Below are 18,245 nucleotides of genomic sequence, written 5' to 3' on the forward strand. Positions count from 1 at the left end.
TAGTGGCCGACCTTCATACTCAACCATAAAACTGTAGACTCTACCCAACTGAAGGTGTTGCCCAACACTGACCTTCAGGAATGGACTCTCCAACAAGTATAATGGACAATCGAGAAGCCCTATTAAATTGCTACCTATAAATAGAAAAGCCGCAGTATAATGGACAATCGAGAAGCCCTATTAGACTACTACCCTATAAATAGAAGGCCTCACTTTGATGTCAAATAATCTATTCTATTTCGATCTAGTCTCCAAGGTCAAACTTTTACCGACTTGAGCATAGGAGTACTTGCTTCTTTTGTGCATGTCCTTCCTCCCTAACACTCTAGCCCAACCCAATACTTCGAGAACAGTTCCGACCTTGACCGAAAAGTTGCACTAACGATTCAATTTGACCTCGTAGGTGCCTAAATCCTTGAATGCATTGTTAAACTATGAATTTTAGGTTCTCTCCAACCGGTAGCCACATTGTTCTTCTAGCCATTTCAAATAATTATTCCACAGGAAGAGAACAGAGCTTACCACCAACACCAAGGGAATCCCAAAAATATCCCATTTGACCCATTTTGAGTTTTATTTCGTTCTATTTCCTTACATGTTCCTCTTTGTAGAAGCCAACATTAGAAACAATTCGGCATCAAGAGCAAGAGGAGTTTAAGAGTGTCAATGAAATAAGAGAATGACATAGAAATCTTTGAATTTCTGAGAAATCCCATCAAATGGCCAACACAAATTAAGCCAAACAAAATAAATTCAAGCTCTTGCACTCTTATTGCCTTGCCAAGAGTAAAGTCTTCACATGTGAGACCGATCTTCAAATGCCTAAAGGCTAAGCTAATAGGAACTTCTTTATAGTCTCCTACAACTGTTCTTATTTGTCAAATAATAAAATGATACATCTATTCCCTATTTCCAGACCTACTTTCTTAGGCCTTTCATATTATGGGCAACATCTGCTGCATTTGTTTAAAACCTACAGCTCCCCCAATTCTTGTAACAACAGAATAAGGACATACACTGTCTTCTTATATAGACTTCATTAGAACAGTTTTTCCTAGAGAGATTCGTCTTCATCTTTCTTAGTGGTCTCGTCTGAATTTAGAGCACAACGGATGACAGAGTTCACCTGCATCCTTAATCGAGCATTGTCGACAAACACACTAGCTAACATCTTCCTTAATGCTTTGTCAGGTGCCCCTTCACCAGCCCCATTTGAATTGGCTGATCCAGCTGCACCATCAGCATCTTCGGCATCCCGAGCGAGAAGCTTTGCCTGAGCATGTGTACGAAAACTTGTATCATTCAGGATCAAGGTATATAAAGAGAGGAGAGAAATAGAAGGGAACAACAGAGAAAGATGCAAATATATTTTAATAGGAACAAACACGATACCTCTGCTAAAAGAATGCTAATGTGATTATCAGATGATTCCAATAGATCTATAGCATCATCAGCAGTTGAAGCAGTTTCCAAAATTAATTTATCTTCATCCTCAATGAGAAAGTCAACACTAGAGTCTTGAAGACGGTCGTGAAGAATTTCACAATCATGCAGAAGCTTTTGATTAGCAACATCAGCATGCTCTATTCTTTGCCTTTCAGTTTGAAGTACCCTCTAAGAAAAATAGAAGAAAGAGTACATGGTCATAGAGATTATTAGAGAGGCAATAAACATTAAATACAAAGGAAAAAAGTTTACCAAAATAGCATAAATTGCATAAAAAGGATGTATTGCACTCGATTATTAGATGCAACGTCAGTGTAGAAGAACCATTTTCATTGACATTTGATACCAAAAGTTAAATCCTTTATCCGGGCTTACATGCCATTCCTCTACCAATTTTTGTTTCCTTCTCGAAATCTATAGAGTAACGATTTTCATTGATCGGAAAACGTATCTCTTTTGTCATTTATCGACTCGATGTGCAGATTATTTGCCCTACCCAACATTATACTCTGGCACTGGCACCTAGCTTAAATGATTTCTCGCTCAAAATGCTTTAAGCCGCAACAACCACAAGTCTAGAAGGTCGAAGAAGTAGAAACATAGGTTGACGGATGCGGAATGGGACATGAGAGAAATACGAAGTCTATAATAATGCCAGGGATAAGTTATTCCAATTATAGAGTTAAAGAAAACTGAAAACGGCAAGAGTCTTCAAATCTCCAAGAAGAAAACAATAAAGTAAATCTTAACCAGCTAAAAGCATGGCAAATGATCGAATAAGTGTCTGACAAAATGAAGAGGGCACATCACCAGGAACCTGTATTGAAATCTACACGGGAGAAACAGAGAAATTTACCTCTAATTCTGATCTCTCATTCTTCAATTGGTTACACTCCTGCTTCAAGTCTAACTGAGTACCTCGAAGAGATTTAACTTCTTTGGCAAACAACTCAACATCTGCCTTTGATTTTGCCACAAACTCTTCATATTGTTTTTGCAGGTACTCGAGCTGCTCTCTTGAAGCATCCAACTCTTGCAGCAAAATTTTGTTCTCCTCTAAACTTGACGTTATTGTTGATTCTGCAGGCACCTGTTCATCCTGGAATAATTTTTCAAGGCATTCTATTAGCTATTTGAAGTTTAGTGAGATCAAACAAACAAGTAATAAAGCAGAGAATTCAACCCCTCCAGATTCTAATTTTACATCCAATCTTTAGGGATTTCTCTTTTCTTGTTTCCTCTACACATTTCCTTTTAAGCTCTATTATATCCACTTGCATTTGGGAAAAGTTTTCATTTTTATTCAAGATCGCATGCTGCATGTTTTGCTTATAACCTCCACGCTGGTGGTTTCAAGTAGTTCCAAGTCTCTGACCTGCATTGAGATATCATCCTAGAAATGGAATACAGAAGTGATGATGAATTCAAAACCTTAGGGTACAAGGATTTAAAGGCAATGAAATAACACATGCTACTCTAAATGCAAAATCATTGAAACAGTGACCTAAATTGATAAAAGATCCTTCTACAAATATGAAAATGTTGATGTATACTTATAATTTATAAATAACAGATATATAGTCAGGAAAACGGGAAACCCTCTTGAGAATGTTTTCTCCGCTTAAATAAAACATTAAAGCATGCAATACTAAAAGTTAGCAAATTGTTTGATGTAGGCGATGAAACAAAACCACGGGGCCGAGGATTGGGCCAATCTCCTGTATGAACAATCTAAATGGAAGTTCTGATATTGAACAACTCCAGAATGGAAAGGGAAAAAGAACGTGAACTCCCATACATTGAAGCATCTGATCTTACACATCATGAAGATATTTCAAGTATCTAAAACTGAAGCATATAAATGATCCGCAATCAAAATTGGCCATACCTTTGTTGCAAGGAATTGTCCCACAGACACGTCTTGGTTCAATCTTACAACAATATCTTCCATGTCTACTCCAGCTTTCTCCAATGCAGGTTCATGCACTCCCAGTTTTGCACCCTCATCATCTCTATATCTTGAATCTCCAAGTCCAGGTTCCCCATAGCAAGTATCATCACGTGGACTGGAGGCAACAGAAGAAGCATCAATAGACACAGTTGAGCTTCCCAGCAGAACTGGTTGGACCATGATATTATTAGAAGAAACCTCATCTGATGGGTGATTAACATCACTGAAAACTGAAAAATTAAAATTCAAAGAATCAGCTACCAGTCAACATACAACACTAATAGACAATCATCATTCACCAAATCTGTCTAATATATTCACTTAAATCACGTTTGGTTGCTCAAGATTTTATTTCTTGATTTTATTTCTTATTTTGTCAACAGCATCAACACCTACAAGATCTCACAGCAGCTTCCAGCTCAAGAAAGCTTGCCACTGAAACACTTCTTGAAACATCAATGTCTGACAGCAACTTTTCCATCCATTCCTCTAAGGAAGACCTCCGCTGCAATGAAAAAATTTGTAGCATTTTAGATTATTTTCAGTTCCCAGATTTGATGTGTCATCATATTTAACAAGCACGATTGTTTGTCAGTCATAAGTTGTACATCATTCAAACTTGATTAAACGTTTTAACCTTCGAAGATATGATATAAAAATAAAGACAGAAATGAAACACAAGGTTTTACTTACTTCTTCGTGAAACGTACTGTTTTTCACTCTCAAAACCTTCTTTGGAGGAGCTGGAGGCAAATGCTTCTTAGGAAATGCTCTTTTGAGCTACAAAAGATAAAAAAAAAATAGCACAAATATGATAAAAGCATGAAAACAAAAAAGCTTAAAGATCAATCTACCAGATCATAAATGAAAGGAAATTTTACATTGAAGCCTAAAATTAATATAAATGGTACATAATGAGGAATAGACAATGGTAAGATTTTATTAAAAAAATAGAAGAGAATAACTGTTACCTCATATAATAGATCTAGAAACTCATTAAATCTTCTTAATATTTCTCTTGTAGAGGTGATACCTTCTGGTGATTGCAATCCAACTTGAACCGTGTAAAACTGTAAATTTAATTGTTAAATCAGAAGATAAAAAGACAAAGATTTTTATTATTATTTTTTATATTTTTTCTTTTTTTGGTAACGGGAGTCGTAACTTTGCTCCCCTATACCCGGGGAAGTCCATACCCACCCCAAGGCCCAAACCTGAGAGACATCAAGATTTTTGTATTAATCCCACCTAATCCCACCTAAAGGTTTGAACTTTAGACCTCTGAACTTGTATGACCAAAAAACCTCAAGATTTTTGTATTAATCCCACCTAATCCCACCTAAAGGTTTGAACTTTAGACCTCTGAACTTGTATGACCAAAAAACCTCAAGCCCTAGCCAATGGGACTGCATGGTGGCAGGCAAGATCTTTAAAAATATTGAGCACTACAGCCATGTCAAACACAAATAAGGGTACATCTAGGAACATAAGCACTCTATAAACAAACTTATAATAACAAGAATACTGCAGATTATTGAACAAAATAGTGGGCTTAAAAAAATAAGATCATATTCTATCCTCAAGATTCAAGAGTGAGATAGATAAAAAGCAGGAGAAAATGGGACAACGCGATGATTTGGATAAATATCTTATAAAATTTAACCTATATACACTATGTTTAAAATAAAATCTACAAAATAAAATGGAAGAAAACTTGATACCAAGAAAAAAGGGAAAATAGTGAGGACTTTATTTTAAAGACAAATCTTCAAAATTTTGACTTGTTATATTAAAAAAAGAAAGTTGCATACCCTAATATAATTAGCATGAATTTTTCATAAAGAAAATGCTGGGAGTAAAATCATCTAAAACTTGTTCAAGCAAATTACATATATATCTATCTTATCAAACACTATGAAAAAAAAAAGGGAAAATGAAAAGGAAAAGGAAAAGGAAAAAGACCATAGATGGATAGGATTCGAAGGTCAAATCAAAATAAGAATAACTCACTCATAAGTCCCATGAATGCACACGCATCAACAATAGCTATTATTTGTGCACTCAAAGAACAAATAACATAAACAAAGAAATTACCACCACAGGATCTGAACCATTTGATTTGGGAAGAGAAGTCCAAGAAGGAACTGTAACACAATAACTCCATCCAGTGGGGGGATCATGAGGCCATGCTGTGCCCTGTCCATCCTTTTTTTTTTTTTTTTTGATAAGGGAACAACAAACTTTTCAATGATACTCTAAAGAGTATATAATAAGTAAACAGCTCAGAGAAGGAGCTCAGAAAAATTCACTCCAATCAGTAAATATAAAAGGACAGTAAATCCAAAAGAAATTCGATCGAGTGCTAGCAGGGGCCCAACCTAAATCCTAATCTCTACATCTATCATTAGAAACTCTCTGGTTCATTTACCACCAAAACTAGGTCATAGTATGATATGATAGAACAAAACTGCAAACAAATTTCCTTTCAGGAGAAACTACGTTTACGAGAGAGAAGAAAAACAGCAATAGAGAGAAAGAGAGCCAGATATTCAATTGAGCCAGAACTCCCATAATGTCAAACCAACGTCATCTTCCATGGTTACAACTATTGCTTATGTCTCTCAAAAAAGGATAAAGACCACGGTAAATCTGAAGAATTGACCCAAAACCTTTAATAGAGCATAACAACCAAACTCAAAGCCCTGACCATAAGAATCGTACATGATATATCATTTTTAGGAAGCTTCCACAACACAAACCCTAAGGGTCTCAACTCAAAACCTAAAGGCCCCCAACTCCAATCTCATGGTGCATGAAACCAGAGAAGCGCCAATCAACATCCTAAGAACGCCATCCTAGCTTGCAAGCAGCAGTACGGTTAGATGTCGAAGATATTTTGCAGGAAACCCAGAATAAAATTTATGAACAACAAAATAAATGCCTCATCACTTCTTCCACAATGTAACATATGCCCTAAGGAAAACATAATCATCTCTAATAATATTCAACTACCATCGAACCAATCACAACCAACACAAAATTTTAATGGAGATACTAAATAGCAACATAGGACTTCACCAATGCTTCAAATTGAATATGAAAACGACACAAAAAGCTAACGCCAAAACGAAAAGAAGAATTGGAACAATGACTGGAACATGCAACACCCAAAGAATGAAAAGAACAACAAAAGATCGTATACCCATTTCTGAGGAGGGGGACTCCAGTCCATTCCCAGTGGTAAAGGCGATGAACCGTCATGCCGGCGGTTGGAGGGGCCGCCGCCGGGCATTTCCCGCTTATTCCTTGCAACCCAGCTGGGGCGGTAAACGTCATCGTCGTCATCAAGGAAGGCAGTCGAAGAAATAGCGGAGGAAGCGCGAAGGCGAGAGAAGGGCTGACCGTACGGTTCGGGGAGGCCAAAATTAAAATCTAAAACAGAGAGGTCGTGAGCGTAGAGATTCATTTCCTATGGCTTTGAATCACTGAATCGCTCGGCAGCAGAACCAAAGCTAGAAAATTGGGATTCCGGCAAAAGAGGGGCTCCAGTGAAGTGAGAACCGGTCACCGGATGCGCGCTAGTTTTTCATAAACACGAGGTTGCCTCCGGAATCGTTCCGCCGACCCGGAGCTATTGCTAAGTCGTGCCGGCCTTAGCGTGGTTTTTGGGCCGGGCTCCTTCGATTGGGCCGAGTTTCAACGATCCACTTTTCAGGCCCAATAACAATTTTTGGGCTAAGGGCAGGAATGACGGATTTTTTTTAAATAGCCAAAAATATTACATATTGTAAGAATTTAACTTTTTTCATAGAATTTATTTTATTCTTCGTTCATGATTTTAAGATTTACCACACATACAACTTCGTTCATGATTTTAAGATTTACCACACATACAAGGCAGCATGATTACAAATTTAAAATTATTAAACAAACTAATTAAGCCATATATCACTAACTTGAAATATATTCTCTCTAAGAATCAGGTTCTCTATGTCAACTTTTCATTTAAAATATTAAGAGTGCTATATTTTTTAAATATTTATGAAATGTGGAATAGTACCTGAAATTTTTTTAAAGGATAGGGTATTTTTTGTAATTTAGCCTATAGTTTTTGTTTTTATTTCTTCTTTTAACTATTTAATATCAAAACAAATTTTATTTATTAAAAGGAATATTTCAAGTTTTATTATATTTTTCTAGATTTATATAAATAATTCAATCATATTTTATTTTGATCAAAGTTAATACCAAAATTAAGTATATATAAAATCATAACTTTTAGTATTTGTTTTAATATTTATACTAAACAAACTAATATCATACAAATTTTGACCATTAGTGTATTTTGATCAAGCTAATACCAAAATTAAGTATATACAAAATCATAACTTTTAGTATTTGTTTTATAAATTTTTTTAATATTTATACTAAACAAACTAATATCATACCAATTTTGACCATTAGTACCTTCATCGTTCATTTTTTATTAAAGTGTAAAGTGAGACATTCCGTGTCAAAATAATCGTCTTTAATTTTTACAGCACATCATTTAAAAATTTTGAAAAGTTAAAAGTTCTTTCTAAAAAAATGCTTACTTTATACAATGTGGTTTAACTATGCTTTATGGTTTTCTAATAAAATTTCATTAACCATTTATAAAATTATTAAAAGTTCTTTAATTTTATGAAATAACTGTATAAATTTGAATTTATTATTTTTTAATGAAGACGTTGTAGCGTGAAAATCGAACGCCCAAAAAAGTGTTGAAATACGTTTTTGAAGTGAGTGCAGGACTCGTAAATTAAAGAGAAGGAACAAGTTTTGATGCTCAAGTTAGTACAATTCGATGAGTTCTATGGACGAGCAATAAAAAAAATGTGCACCTGGATATAAAGGATGCTTATTTATTTATACTACTGCTAGTGAGATACTACTACGAGAATCCATGCTTCAACAATAGTTGGAGAAGGATTGAGTGCATTTCATTTATGAATATCTCGACCTCTATTTTGTTTATGACCGAAAGTCTAAGTAAGGGTATAAGATATAGTTCATTGGACTCAAAGTATGAGGTATTACTCCTCAGACTTTCTTAAATCTCTCTTATTCTCCCACATGGGCTCGCGCCCAAGGTTTTGCAGCGACCGCCGCGCCCTCCTACTCATCGGGGCCTGGCACTTGCCCCGTCTCAATCTGCATCGGTCCATGCCCCAAGTCGATCAGCGGACCGGCTCGTCACCGTTCCACATCCGACTGGGGCACATCGGTTCTTGCATTGTTTACCTCGTGCGATGGAAGCGTCGAGTCTCGTCGGTCGGTCCCTTTCTGTCGGCACCCTTCGCGGGGTGCGCGACGAACCTCGAAATGTGGGGAGGGACGAATCGGAGCGACGAAGGGCTGAATCTCAGTGGATTGTGGCAGCAAGGCCACTCTGCCACTTACAATACCCTGTCGCATATTTAAGTTGTCTGCAAAGGATTCTACCCGCCGCTCGGTGGGAATTACATTACAAGGCGGCCCCCGAGACTCATCCGTCACGAGGGCTTCACCAACGACACGTGCCTTTGGGGGCCTCAACTTTATGCTTCCACTAGAATATATAATCTAGTAGTTTTTTGTTTTAGTACAACATGTGGAGGTGGAGATCTCTATCAAAGAGTTATTTTAGGAGGATAATGTCTTGGGTAGATAAGAAAATGAACAAGTTAGCTCTAATTACAAGTGTTCTAGGTCTATTATATGATTATTCAATGAAGAGTTTCTTTTGTGTTGTATGTTGTTGAATATTATGAAAAAATCTCTGATAGCTTTTACCTGAGAAATTACTGTAAAACGAAAAAAGTTCTATTGCTGCTTATGAGCCTCATTTTACCCCTGAAATTGTTGCCTTAAATTTAAGAACATATATAAAAGCTCCAAATGAAGTTTGCCTACATTGTTCTTCATCAATTGCAGAGACTTTGCTGATTCTTTCTTTCTTCTTTTGTATTCTTTGGTCCGTGAGTTTTGTATTTTCTTCACCCCTCATCTTTGTTATGGCATTAAGTAGCTACGTACATTAAGAGGTTGTGGATCTTTGCTTGTGAATGCTAATTTTTTTATTTATACTTGTACCACAATCACATGTTGTACGTAACACTAAACTAGTTGAACTATGTTCAAATTGGAAAATACATATGATCTAGTAGTATAAAAGAATTATATGCAATAAGTTTCAATAATAATTAAGTCTCACTGCCAAAGCAAGCATAGCTCAGCGGTAATTAGCATATATCTCCAACCACGAGCTTTTCGGACGTGAATCGGAGAGAGCGAACTTGGGCGTGAATCGGACGAACTCGGGCGAATCGGGCGAACACGGGCGTCGTGAATCGGAAAATTCGGGCGTGAATTGGCGAACTCGATCAAAGAAAACAAATCTTTTTACCTATAAAAAATCACGATTAAGATAATTTAATTAATATGTGAATCAACGAAATCAAATTATCTTGAATATTTACATCAAAAATCGAAATCAAATTATTTTGAAGATTTACAACAAAAATCGAAATCAAATTACCTGGAAGATTTACAACAAAAATCGAAATCAAATTATGTTGAAGATTTACAACAAAAATCTCAATAGGGCAACAAAGATCTCTAATGGTCTTGAGGGGCTTCATTGTAATTTCACGTTGTTTGCAAAGGAGTAAAATATGAATTTAGGTTAGAAGAGTGAATTTTTTTATAGTTAGGTCATTTGAGCAAAATTTAAACTTTTTTGGTCAAACGGGTCATTTTCCATTTAATCTAGCACACCCATTTACATAACTTTTGCATCCAATTGCTACATCAGAAAAGGAAGACAAAGTGACTAAGAAATTACATGAACCAAAGACGGAGTGATTTTTCAAGTTTGACACGAGAAGAATATGTTTCAAATACACTTGCAAAAGTAAGAACAACAATCTTCAATAAAATAAAACCATGCTTCACGCCATTGAGGGTTGATGTAAAGAACTACTACAAATCCCAACAATATTGTGACATAGGAAGCACTAAAGCTCCACCAGAATGCTTGTAAATCAATGAATGATCCATGTTCTTCTCTCGACTTTATAAATTGGTTGTCTGGTGGTAAAATAGGTCTTGAGCATTTTTCTTCAATATATGATCCACAGAGATGATAATTACCAAAATAACTGCTTGCAGGATATGTCGAGAAGTGTGGTGATGTAGGGATCATACCCGACAAATTATTGAATGACACGTTGAAGATAGCAAGCGCATTGAGTCCGACTAGTTCTGAAGGGATGTTTCCACTCAAAAAGTTATTGGAAAGACCCAAACTCTCCAATTGTTTTAAATTGGAGATTTCATTTGGTATAGGTCCGACCAACTTATTGTGCGAAAAATTCAAAGCATGAATTTGTAGCAAGTCTCCAATTTGCGGTGGAATGTTACCTGTTAGTTGATTATGTGATAGATCAAGTCCAGACATATATTCTAGAATATTCCCTTTATAAATGTCGAACCTACTCTTCGTAGTAAATTCCACTTCGATCTGTCCGTGTGACTTCCACAGACTCATGTTGTAGGAAATTTCCGAAATAACTTCCAAAATATCTAGGTTGAAAATCAGTCCCACGAACGAAATCAGCCATTTTTTCAACAGTTGAATATTTACTACCTTTTATCGCCCCAAATGTCATAGTATTTAAGCAAGGAGGTATTGATCCATTGAGTTTATTATTTGAAAAATCTATAATATTTAATTTTCTAACTTCGCATAATTGTTGGGGAATTGAACCTTGCAATTGATTCATCTTCAACAAAAGAACTCGTAGTCTCGTAAGTTTGTGAATCCAATTAGGAATAGGTCCTGAAAGATAGTTGTAGCTGAGATCAAGAACTTCCAACTTCGAGCCATTTGAAATTGCATGTGGTATAGGCCCTAAGAAGCAATTCTCCCGCATGCATAAGTAAATCAATGACGAAGAGTCGAGGCAAGAGGGCATACCAAATAATTTATTTTGAGAGACATCCAAGAACTTAAGTTGATGAAGAGAGCAAATTCCAACAGGAAGTTCACCTTCAAATTGATTTTTTGATATTCCGAGATATTGAAGACTTCTCAAACTCCCAATCCAACTAGGAACTTTTCCTGAAATCATATTATTTGATATATCCATCACAACCATATTTACCATGCTATTGTTCCACCCATACTCAATGCTTCCACTAAAGCTGTTGCTTCCAAGCAGCAAACATTGTAGATCAGACATATTGTTGAACATAGACATTTGTAAATTTCCAGAAAATTTGTTCTTTGATAGATCCAAGTAGGACATGTATTCCATTTGTTCCATATATGGAGGAAGATTACCTTTGAAGCCAAGCAGCAAACATTGTAGATCAGACATATTGTTGAACATAGACATTTGTAAATTTCCAGAAAATTTGTTCTTTGATAGATCCAAGTAGGACATGTATTCCATTTGTTCCATATATGGAGGAAGATTACCTTCGAAGCTATTGCTAGCTATTGCTTGATATATTGAAGTAATCAACTTCAGGTAGAAAGAGGCCAACATTATTGGGTAGTTGACCACTAAAATTGTTGTGAGAAATCTTCAGGTACGACAACTTTTGTTTCCAAGTGGGCAATTGAAGAGTTCCCGTAAGTGAGTTGTTTCTCAAATCCAAGAACACCAATTCGGAGTTATTGTGCAACAACCAAACTGGAAAAGTTCCAACCAATTGGTTATGAGAAAGGTCAATGACACTCAAGTAGCGTTGTGATAATAGAAAACTAGGAATATTTGATGTGCTTTGCTTATTAACTTCACAGTTTCGCAGTGTAAAGATGTCCAATTGAAACATGGGTTTCCAAGAAGATTTTTCGGTATCCACTTGTGTATCCGATAGCTTAAAAACCTTGAGGTTGGTCAGATCAGCCAGGAAGGAAAATAAGAACGGGCCTTCAAAGTTATTTTCAACCAAAGACAGGTACTCAATTGATGTGAGGTTGACAATGGTGTTTGGAATTTTTCCATTGAATTGGTTGGATGAGATGTCAAGATATTGGAGTCTAGTGAAGTTTCCAATACAGTCTGAAAATTTACCTCTAATATCATTATTATTAATATCCAACTCAAGCAGCAAAATCCTGTCCATAAAAGTGAAAAAAAAAATTCAAACGTTTTTCACCTTAGATAACACAGATTAAAATATTACCTCATAAAAGTTAATAAATTTATCTACCTAATGTACATAAGTTGTGGTAGATTGACAACTTTTTATTATCAACTCACAAATGACACGGTAAATTTATTTCTAGTCGTTCAAATTCAAAATCTTCATCTAAGTTGAGGTGCCATTTTACATTGACACGGCAACGTTTAACTAATTTTATAGTAAGATAAATATGAAACCAATCAATACACAAATGGAGGGAAATAAACAACCTTTTACTATTCTTTCAAAAATTAAAATGGATGTTTTAAAAGTATTTATAAAAACTATATAAGAAACAAAAGGAAGACTTGAACTAATGTTTCTAAAAAACAAACAAAATAGTTATCTTACGTTCTTATTATTCTCTTTTAATTTAATTTCCTTCGATTCTGATTTTGTGTTATCAATATTTTAATAAAAATGTTGGCTTAATTGATGTAAAAAATTTAAGAATTAAATAATCTAACAGTTGTAGTTCTAATGAGGATTTTTTTTTTTATAAATTCCACCTAATTAATATTACTTAAGGGCTTGAATGGTTTATTTTGTGGATTTTAAGTGCAATATTGAAAAGTAAATCAACAACGGAAAATAAGAGTTGGAATCCCATCAGTCTAAATTGCAAGAGCGAGATTACCTTGTATTGGAAGTGAACCATTGAATGTATTATATGATAGATCCAATGCTCTTAAATTCTTCAAATCTGTTTGACAAGAATTCAAAAGATAAAATACATAGACAATATTAGTTCTGGTTCAGAGATAGATGTCTTAACCACTTGAGCTATATTCGGTTTGGCATGTTCAAATTGGCTTTGATAAGATAAGATAGAGTTAGTTTTAATATATAACCAAAAAATAAAGTGAAAATGGTTTTTCTTTTCCCTTTTGTCATGAAATTGTAATTGAGAGACTCTCCAAATTTGAACATACTTACCTTGCAAGGGTATTGCTCCATCGTAATAATTATTGTTTGAAAGATCAAATATTTCCAAGCTTTTTAATTTTGCAATATCTGGGGAACAAAAATGTCAAGTTATTAAAAGAACAAAAAAAAAAAAAAAAAGTAAAAAACAGAGCATGGAGTTGAAGGGCAAAAGTTATTCATATTTGTAGGATTTCATTAATTAAACTAACCTCTCAAATTATTACTACGAAGAGTCAAAGTCTTTAACGATACAAGTCCCCTCAAAGATGAAAATATACTATTGTTGAGATTATTGCTTTTGAGATTTAAAATCTGTAATCTTTCCAATCCTGTACAAGAAGTCCAATAAATTGTTTCAATAAAATTATTGAACCAACTTTCACATCGTAATAAACTCAACTCATGAGGATAAAACCAATACTACAAATATCTACTTTGTAGTTAAACCAAGAACTTAATCTTGACATAGTGAAAAATAATTTCACATATATGTAAGAGATTTGATTGATTTGTATAATTCAAAGAGTTTCAAAATTTGTTTCTAATTTTAAGTCCATCTAATTTATGTTTCAAACGACATAGATTAAGTAACAATTTAATTAAAATTATCTTACATTTGTTGTATGACATTCAATCCACTGTAATTTAAATTTAAGGTTGTCAAAGCGAGCAAGTTCAGCGATAATTGACATATATCTCAAAGAAATTGTGAGTTCGATCTTCCACCCTACATGTTGTACTAAAAAAAATAACAAATAAATAACTTAAATCTAAGGCTACCAAATTTTCCATTTTTTTTTACTCAAATTAAAGAAGAAAAAGAATAATATACTAGTTGTGTACTTGAAGTCTTTTTTTTTTTCTTTTAATACAATTTGGACTAAAAGAGTAATCTTCAATGATTTTATGAATTGAAAGTCAGATCTAAGAATTCCAATTTTTTAGGATGTTACAATGACACTTGGATGAAGAAATTGGGTTCCTTAAAAAAACCCACTTGTACAATGAAAAATCTATTTATTTATTTTTTTAGGAAAATAAAAAATCTATTTAGAATAAATATTAAGTTTGTTTCAAATTAATTTGTTTCAAACTTTATGTGATTAATAAATAAATATTAAGTTTTTAAAGTGCCATCTACCTTTTTTTTTGTTTTTATTTTTTAATAAGAGTGCTAGCTATGAATTACCTTGTATTTCTACTAAGTCATTTAATTTATAGTCACTTAGATTTAAAACTCTCAAATGGGAGAAAATTATAAAAATATTTTGAAATAATTTTAAATTGAAAGAAAGGATTAGGAAAGTCTAAAACAATTTTAAGCTTCTAATGTAAATTAAATAAAAAAGAGTGATTAACCAAACTTACCGGATAAAGAAATAGATCCTTCCAAACAGGTGTAGTAAAGTGATAATTGCTTCAAAGATGTAAGTCTACTTACAGATGAGGAAATATTATTACCAAAGCAATTTCCTCCTAGATATAATACCTCTAATTTGTTGAAACTTGAAAATTCATTAAATCCTGAAAAAAATAACAATAATAATAAATTAATTCATTACTTGAAAATAAATTATTGTGCTAATATTATTATAACTCATTTTCAATTACAACAATCAGATCAAACCCAAAAAATAAAAATAAAAAATAAAAAAAGTCTAGACATAATAGACTATATCATTTTTCAAAATTAATCCCTAATTTTCTATAAGAGTTCTTTCATATATGTTTGGATATATTTAATGCTACAAACGGATTATTTACACTAAATAATGCAGCGAAAATACATAATAGCCATATATCTAATATCCGAATTTCTCAGTATTACAGTACCTGAAAATTTAATAAAAAGAAGATAGGTTATTTTAAAAATAAACCACATGAAATAAAGTGGAAAATCTATTTAATTTATTTTAGATTAAGTTGTTAAACTACTATCTTAATTGTTTTGTGCCGTTAAATTTATTGCCACGTAAATATAATTCTCTCAAAATTTTTAAATCTATCTTGGACAAGAACACAAAGAAAACAAAACGTAACAATAAATTACATCATGGACTTAGATAATATGATTTTGCATATCTGGAATGGATACAAGTTTGAAATCATGGTAGAACCAACTTCTTCAACACTATGAAGCCCATTCAAAGATGAAGGAAAAAAAAAACTTATCATCAAAGCTCTAATTTGCTCGTGAGATCTTGAAGAGGAGGAATGTTAATCATGTAATAAAATCAACTTGGGTAAATTAAAAGAAGTAATTGACGTAACTTGGTTTCCAGTAAAACCAGAGAATCTATTCAAGGACAAGTCGAGACCTTTCAATCCCTTTAAATTTTGAAATATGGACACATTCAACAAACGATGGTCGAAATCATAATTGTTATAATCCAACAAGTTATGGAGGAAAAGGTCCACCACCTGGGCATCGGAAGTGAGATTATTGCAACGAACTCGAGTCCAATTGCAACAATTAGCTCCAACCCATGAATCAAAAGGATTGGAGTTTTGGTTGATATTATGCGATAAAAAGAAGGCCTTGATTTGCAACAAACCCAATCTTTCATCTTGAAGACACCCATTGGATACCTGCATATCATCACCCACAAAAATAAATATTATTGTTACTAACAAGCATTTAACTCTAAATTTGGACTCCATTTTAGAAATTAGGAAACATCAAATGATTTTTTTTCTTTGCTAAAATTATCAAATTCACTTGCCTATTTATATACATGATTCCAAACTGCCCTTAATAACACTCATCCATGGCAATTAGCAACTTTAGGCAGATGTCCACATAAAGGTGACATAAAGGGTAACTTTTTCTTTTGCTTTTTCTTTTTTCACTTTGGAAAAAAATAATAAAAAGTATTTAAAAGAAACAAATAATAATAAAGAAAGACTAAAATTTGAAATTAACAACCACTACTTCACGGGTTCGGTCGGGTCGGGTTAGGAGTATTTTTGGAACCAACCCGAATTTTCGGGTTGGCCATATATGAGAACCGACGGGTCTAAAATTGATGGCCAACCCAACCCAACCCAATTCAACCCAAAATTTTTGGGTTTGTCGGGTTGGGTTGTCAGGTTGTTATTTTTTTCTCCATATATTTTTCTAACCTCAAAGGTACAAAACGGCTCACATAGAAGAATCAAAACCTCATTCACCGGGGCTCCTTTCGTGATAATGTCGGATGGCAGAGAGGGTAAGGCCGGCGGCGATGACGATGGGCTGAGACGGTGACGTGAGCTCCAAAGACGGGCAGCGACGGGAGCTGCGAAGGACGATGGCGATGGGAAGCTTGAGTAAGGGAATAAAATGGGAGAGAGAAACTTGAGAGATATAAGAAAATGAAGGAAAGAAGCTTGAGAGAGGGAAGAAAATGGAGGAGGAGAGAAGGCTTGAGAGAAACAAGGAGGATAAGTGAGATTGAAAAGATAAAAAAAAACTCTAACCTAAAATGAATGGTTAGGATTAAAAATAATGGAGGGTTGAGATTAAAGATAAAAAAATATTATATACTTATAAAGATATTATTATATTATTTATAATTAAAAATATATATATAATATGCATTAATTCATGTTGGGTTGGGTTGACCCGAATTTTTAAAGGTTGAACCCGAGATCTAACCCAACCCGGTCGGGTTGGGAAAATTTCAACCCAACCCAATCCAAACCTTCCTCTAACCCAACTCAACCCTTACGGTTTGGGTTGGGTTCATCGGGTTCGTCAGATTGTCGGGTTTTTTGAACACCCCTAACTACTAGGTTCATCAATATATAATATGATGACTTGACTTGAAAAGTAATCAAATTATCATTTTCCTTTGAGATTGTTTGTTGTTAGAGGATGATACGACTCAAAAAGAACAATTGTGCCTAAGAATTTAAATGATTGGATATTTAAAAGTTAAAGTGTTTAAACTATAAAAACGAGTCAAGGTAGATTGTCTCACACTAGCACTTCCGTGTAATAATTCTGTCAAATGTGACCCTATTATTGGAACAGCTTTCGGTACACCTATTACAATTTTGACTGCTCAATAACCAATTTGGTCCCGAGGTAAGGAATAACCAATTACACCAAAGGATACGGTCAATACAACCAGAATCACACCTGTAACCAAATTAAACTTATAATCACTACTTTTACTTTGATGCATGTATACTTCGGTCTTGTTATTGAATTTTTAAAATGTTTTCAAAATCAAAATTAAAATTTGCAAATCAAATAAAATAGTTTCCAATTTTTTTTAATTTAAGTTGGCTAAGAATTCATATGTGTTTTGAAGGCATGAATAAAATATACAATAGATTGTGAAAAACCAGCATAATTTTTTATGTAGAAAAAACTAAAAATAAAATTGTGATGATAGAGAATCCTATAAAACTCACACCCTTATTATTATTATTATTATTATTATTATTTAAATTTGTGTATGGAACAACTATTTTTTTTTCCATTAACGACCCTTGCCTAATTTTTTGTTAATTAATCTGAATTAAATGTACACCTATTTTCGAAAAATTTTAATAATTTTCTTTTTATATTTTATATAAAATGAACAATTTTTAAAAATGAAGTATGTCAAAATAAAACTCGAAATCTGGTCTATTTTATGAGCCTCCAGAATTCACACTAAACAAACATCACCTACTTTATAATCTAATATTGAATCACATAATTAATTTTTCATTA

General features: G+C 33.8%; 2 protein-coding genes across 3 annotated transcripts; both read right to left on the reverse strand.

Moving 5' to 3' along the window:
* Window positions 1–748: 748 nt before the first annotated feature.
* LOC111018361 (PX domain-containing protein EREX) lies at window positions 749–7,022 on the reverse strand. Of its 2 annotated transcripts, XM_088117908.1 has the most exons (9): window positions 6,600–7,021; window positions 5,492–5,602; window positions 4,369–4,467; window positions 4,091–4,177; window positions 3,794–3,902; window positions 3,335–3,627; window positions 2,303–2,545; window positions 1,393–1,614; window positions 749–1,273 (listed from the first exon to the last, which is right to left on the reverse strand). In XM_088117908.1, exons 1-9 carry the CDS (start codon window positions 6,861–6,863, stop codon window positions 1,055–1,057), a joined length of 1,647 nt encoding a protein of 548 aa, XP_087974034.1. In that variant the 5' UTR covers window positions 6,864–7,021; the 3' UTR covers window positions 749–1,054. The 2 variants fall into 2 exon arrangements, with proteins under 2 accessions (XP_087974034.1, XP_087974035.1); XM_088117909.1 differs by lacking the exon at window positions 5,492–5,602 and having other exon boundaries at window positions 6,600–7,022.
* A 3,053-nt stretch (window positions 7,023–10,075) lies between these two features.
* LOC111014819 (receptor-like protein 1) lies at window positions 10,076–16,237 on the reverse strand. Its single transcript, XM_088116892.1, is given in 8 exon segments — window positions 10,076–10,943; window positions 10,945–11,771; window positions 11,920–12,557; window positions 13,250–13,316; window positions 13,550–13,627; window positions 13,750–13,869; window positions 14,909–15,066; window positions 15,813–16,237. Coding segments are annotated over 8 exon segments (2,907 nt in total). The 5' UTR covers window positions 16,202–16,237; the 3' UTR covers window positions 10,076–10,313.
* Between the last annotated feature and the right edge of the window lie 2,008 nt (window positions 16,238–18,245).

This window comes from Momordica charantia (assembly GCF_013281855.1).
Source record: "Momordica charantia cultivar OHB3-1 chromosome 9 unlocalized genomic scaffold, Mcharantia_2.0 BLBB01000009.1, whole genome shotgun sequence".
Classification (NCBI taxonomy): Eukaryota; Viridiplantae; Streptophyta; class Magnoliopsida; order Cucurbitales; family Cucurbitaceae; genus Momordica; species Momordica charantia.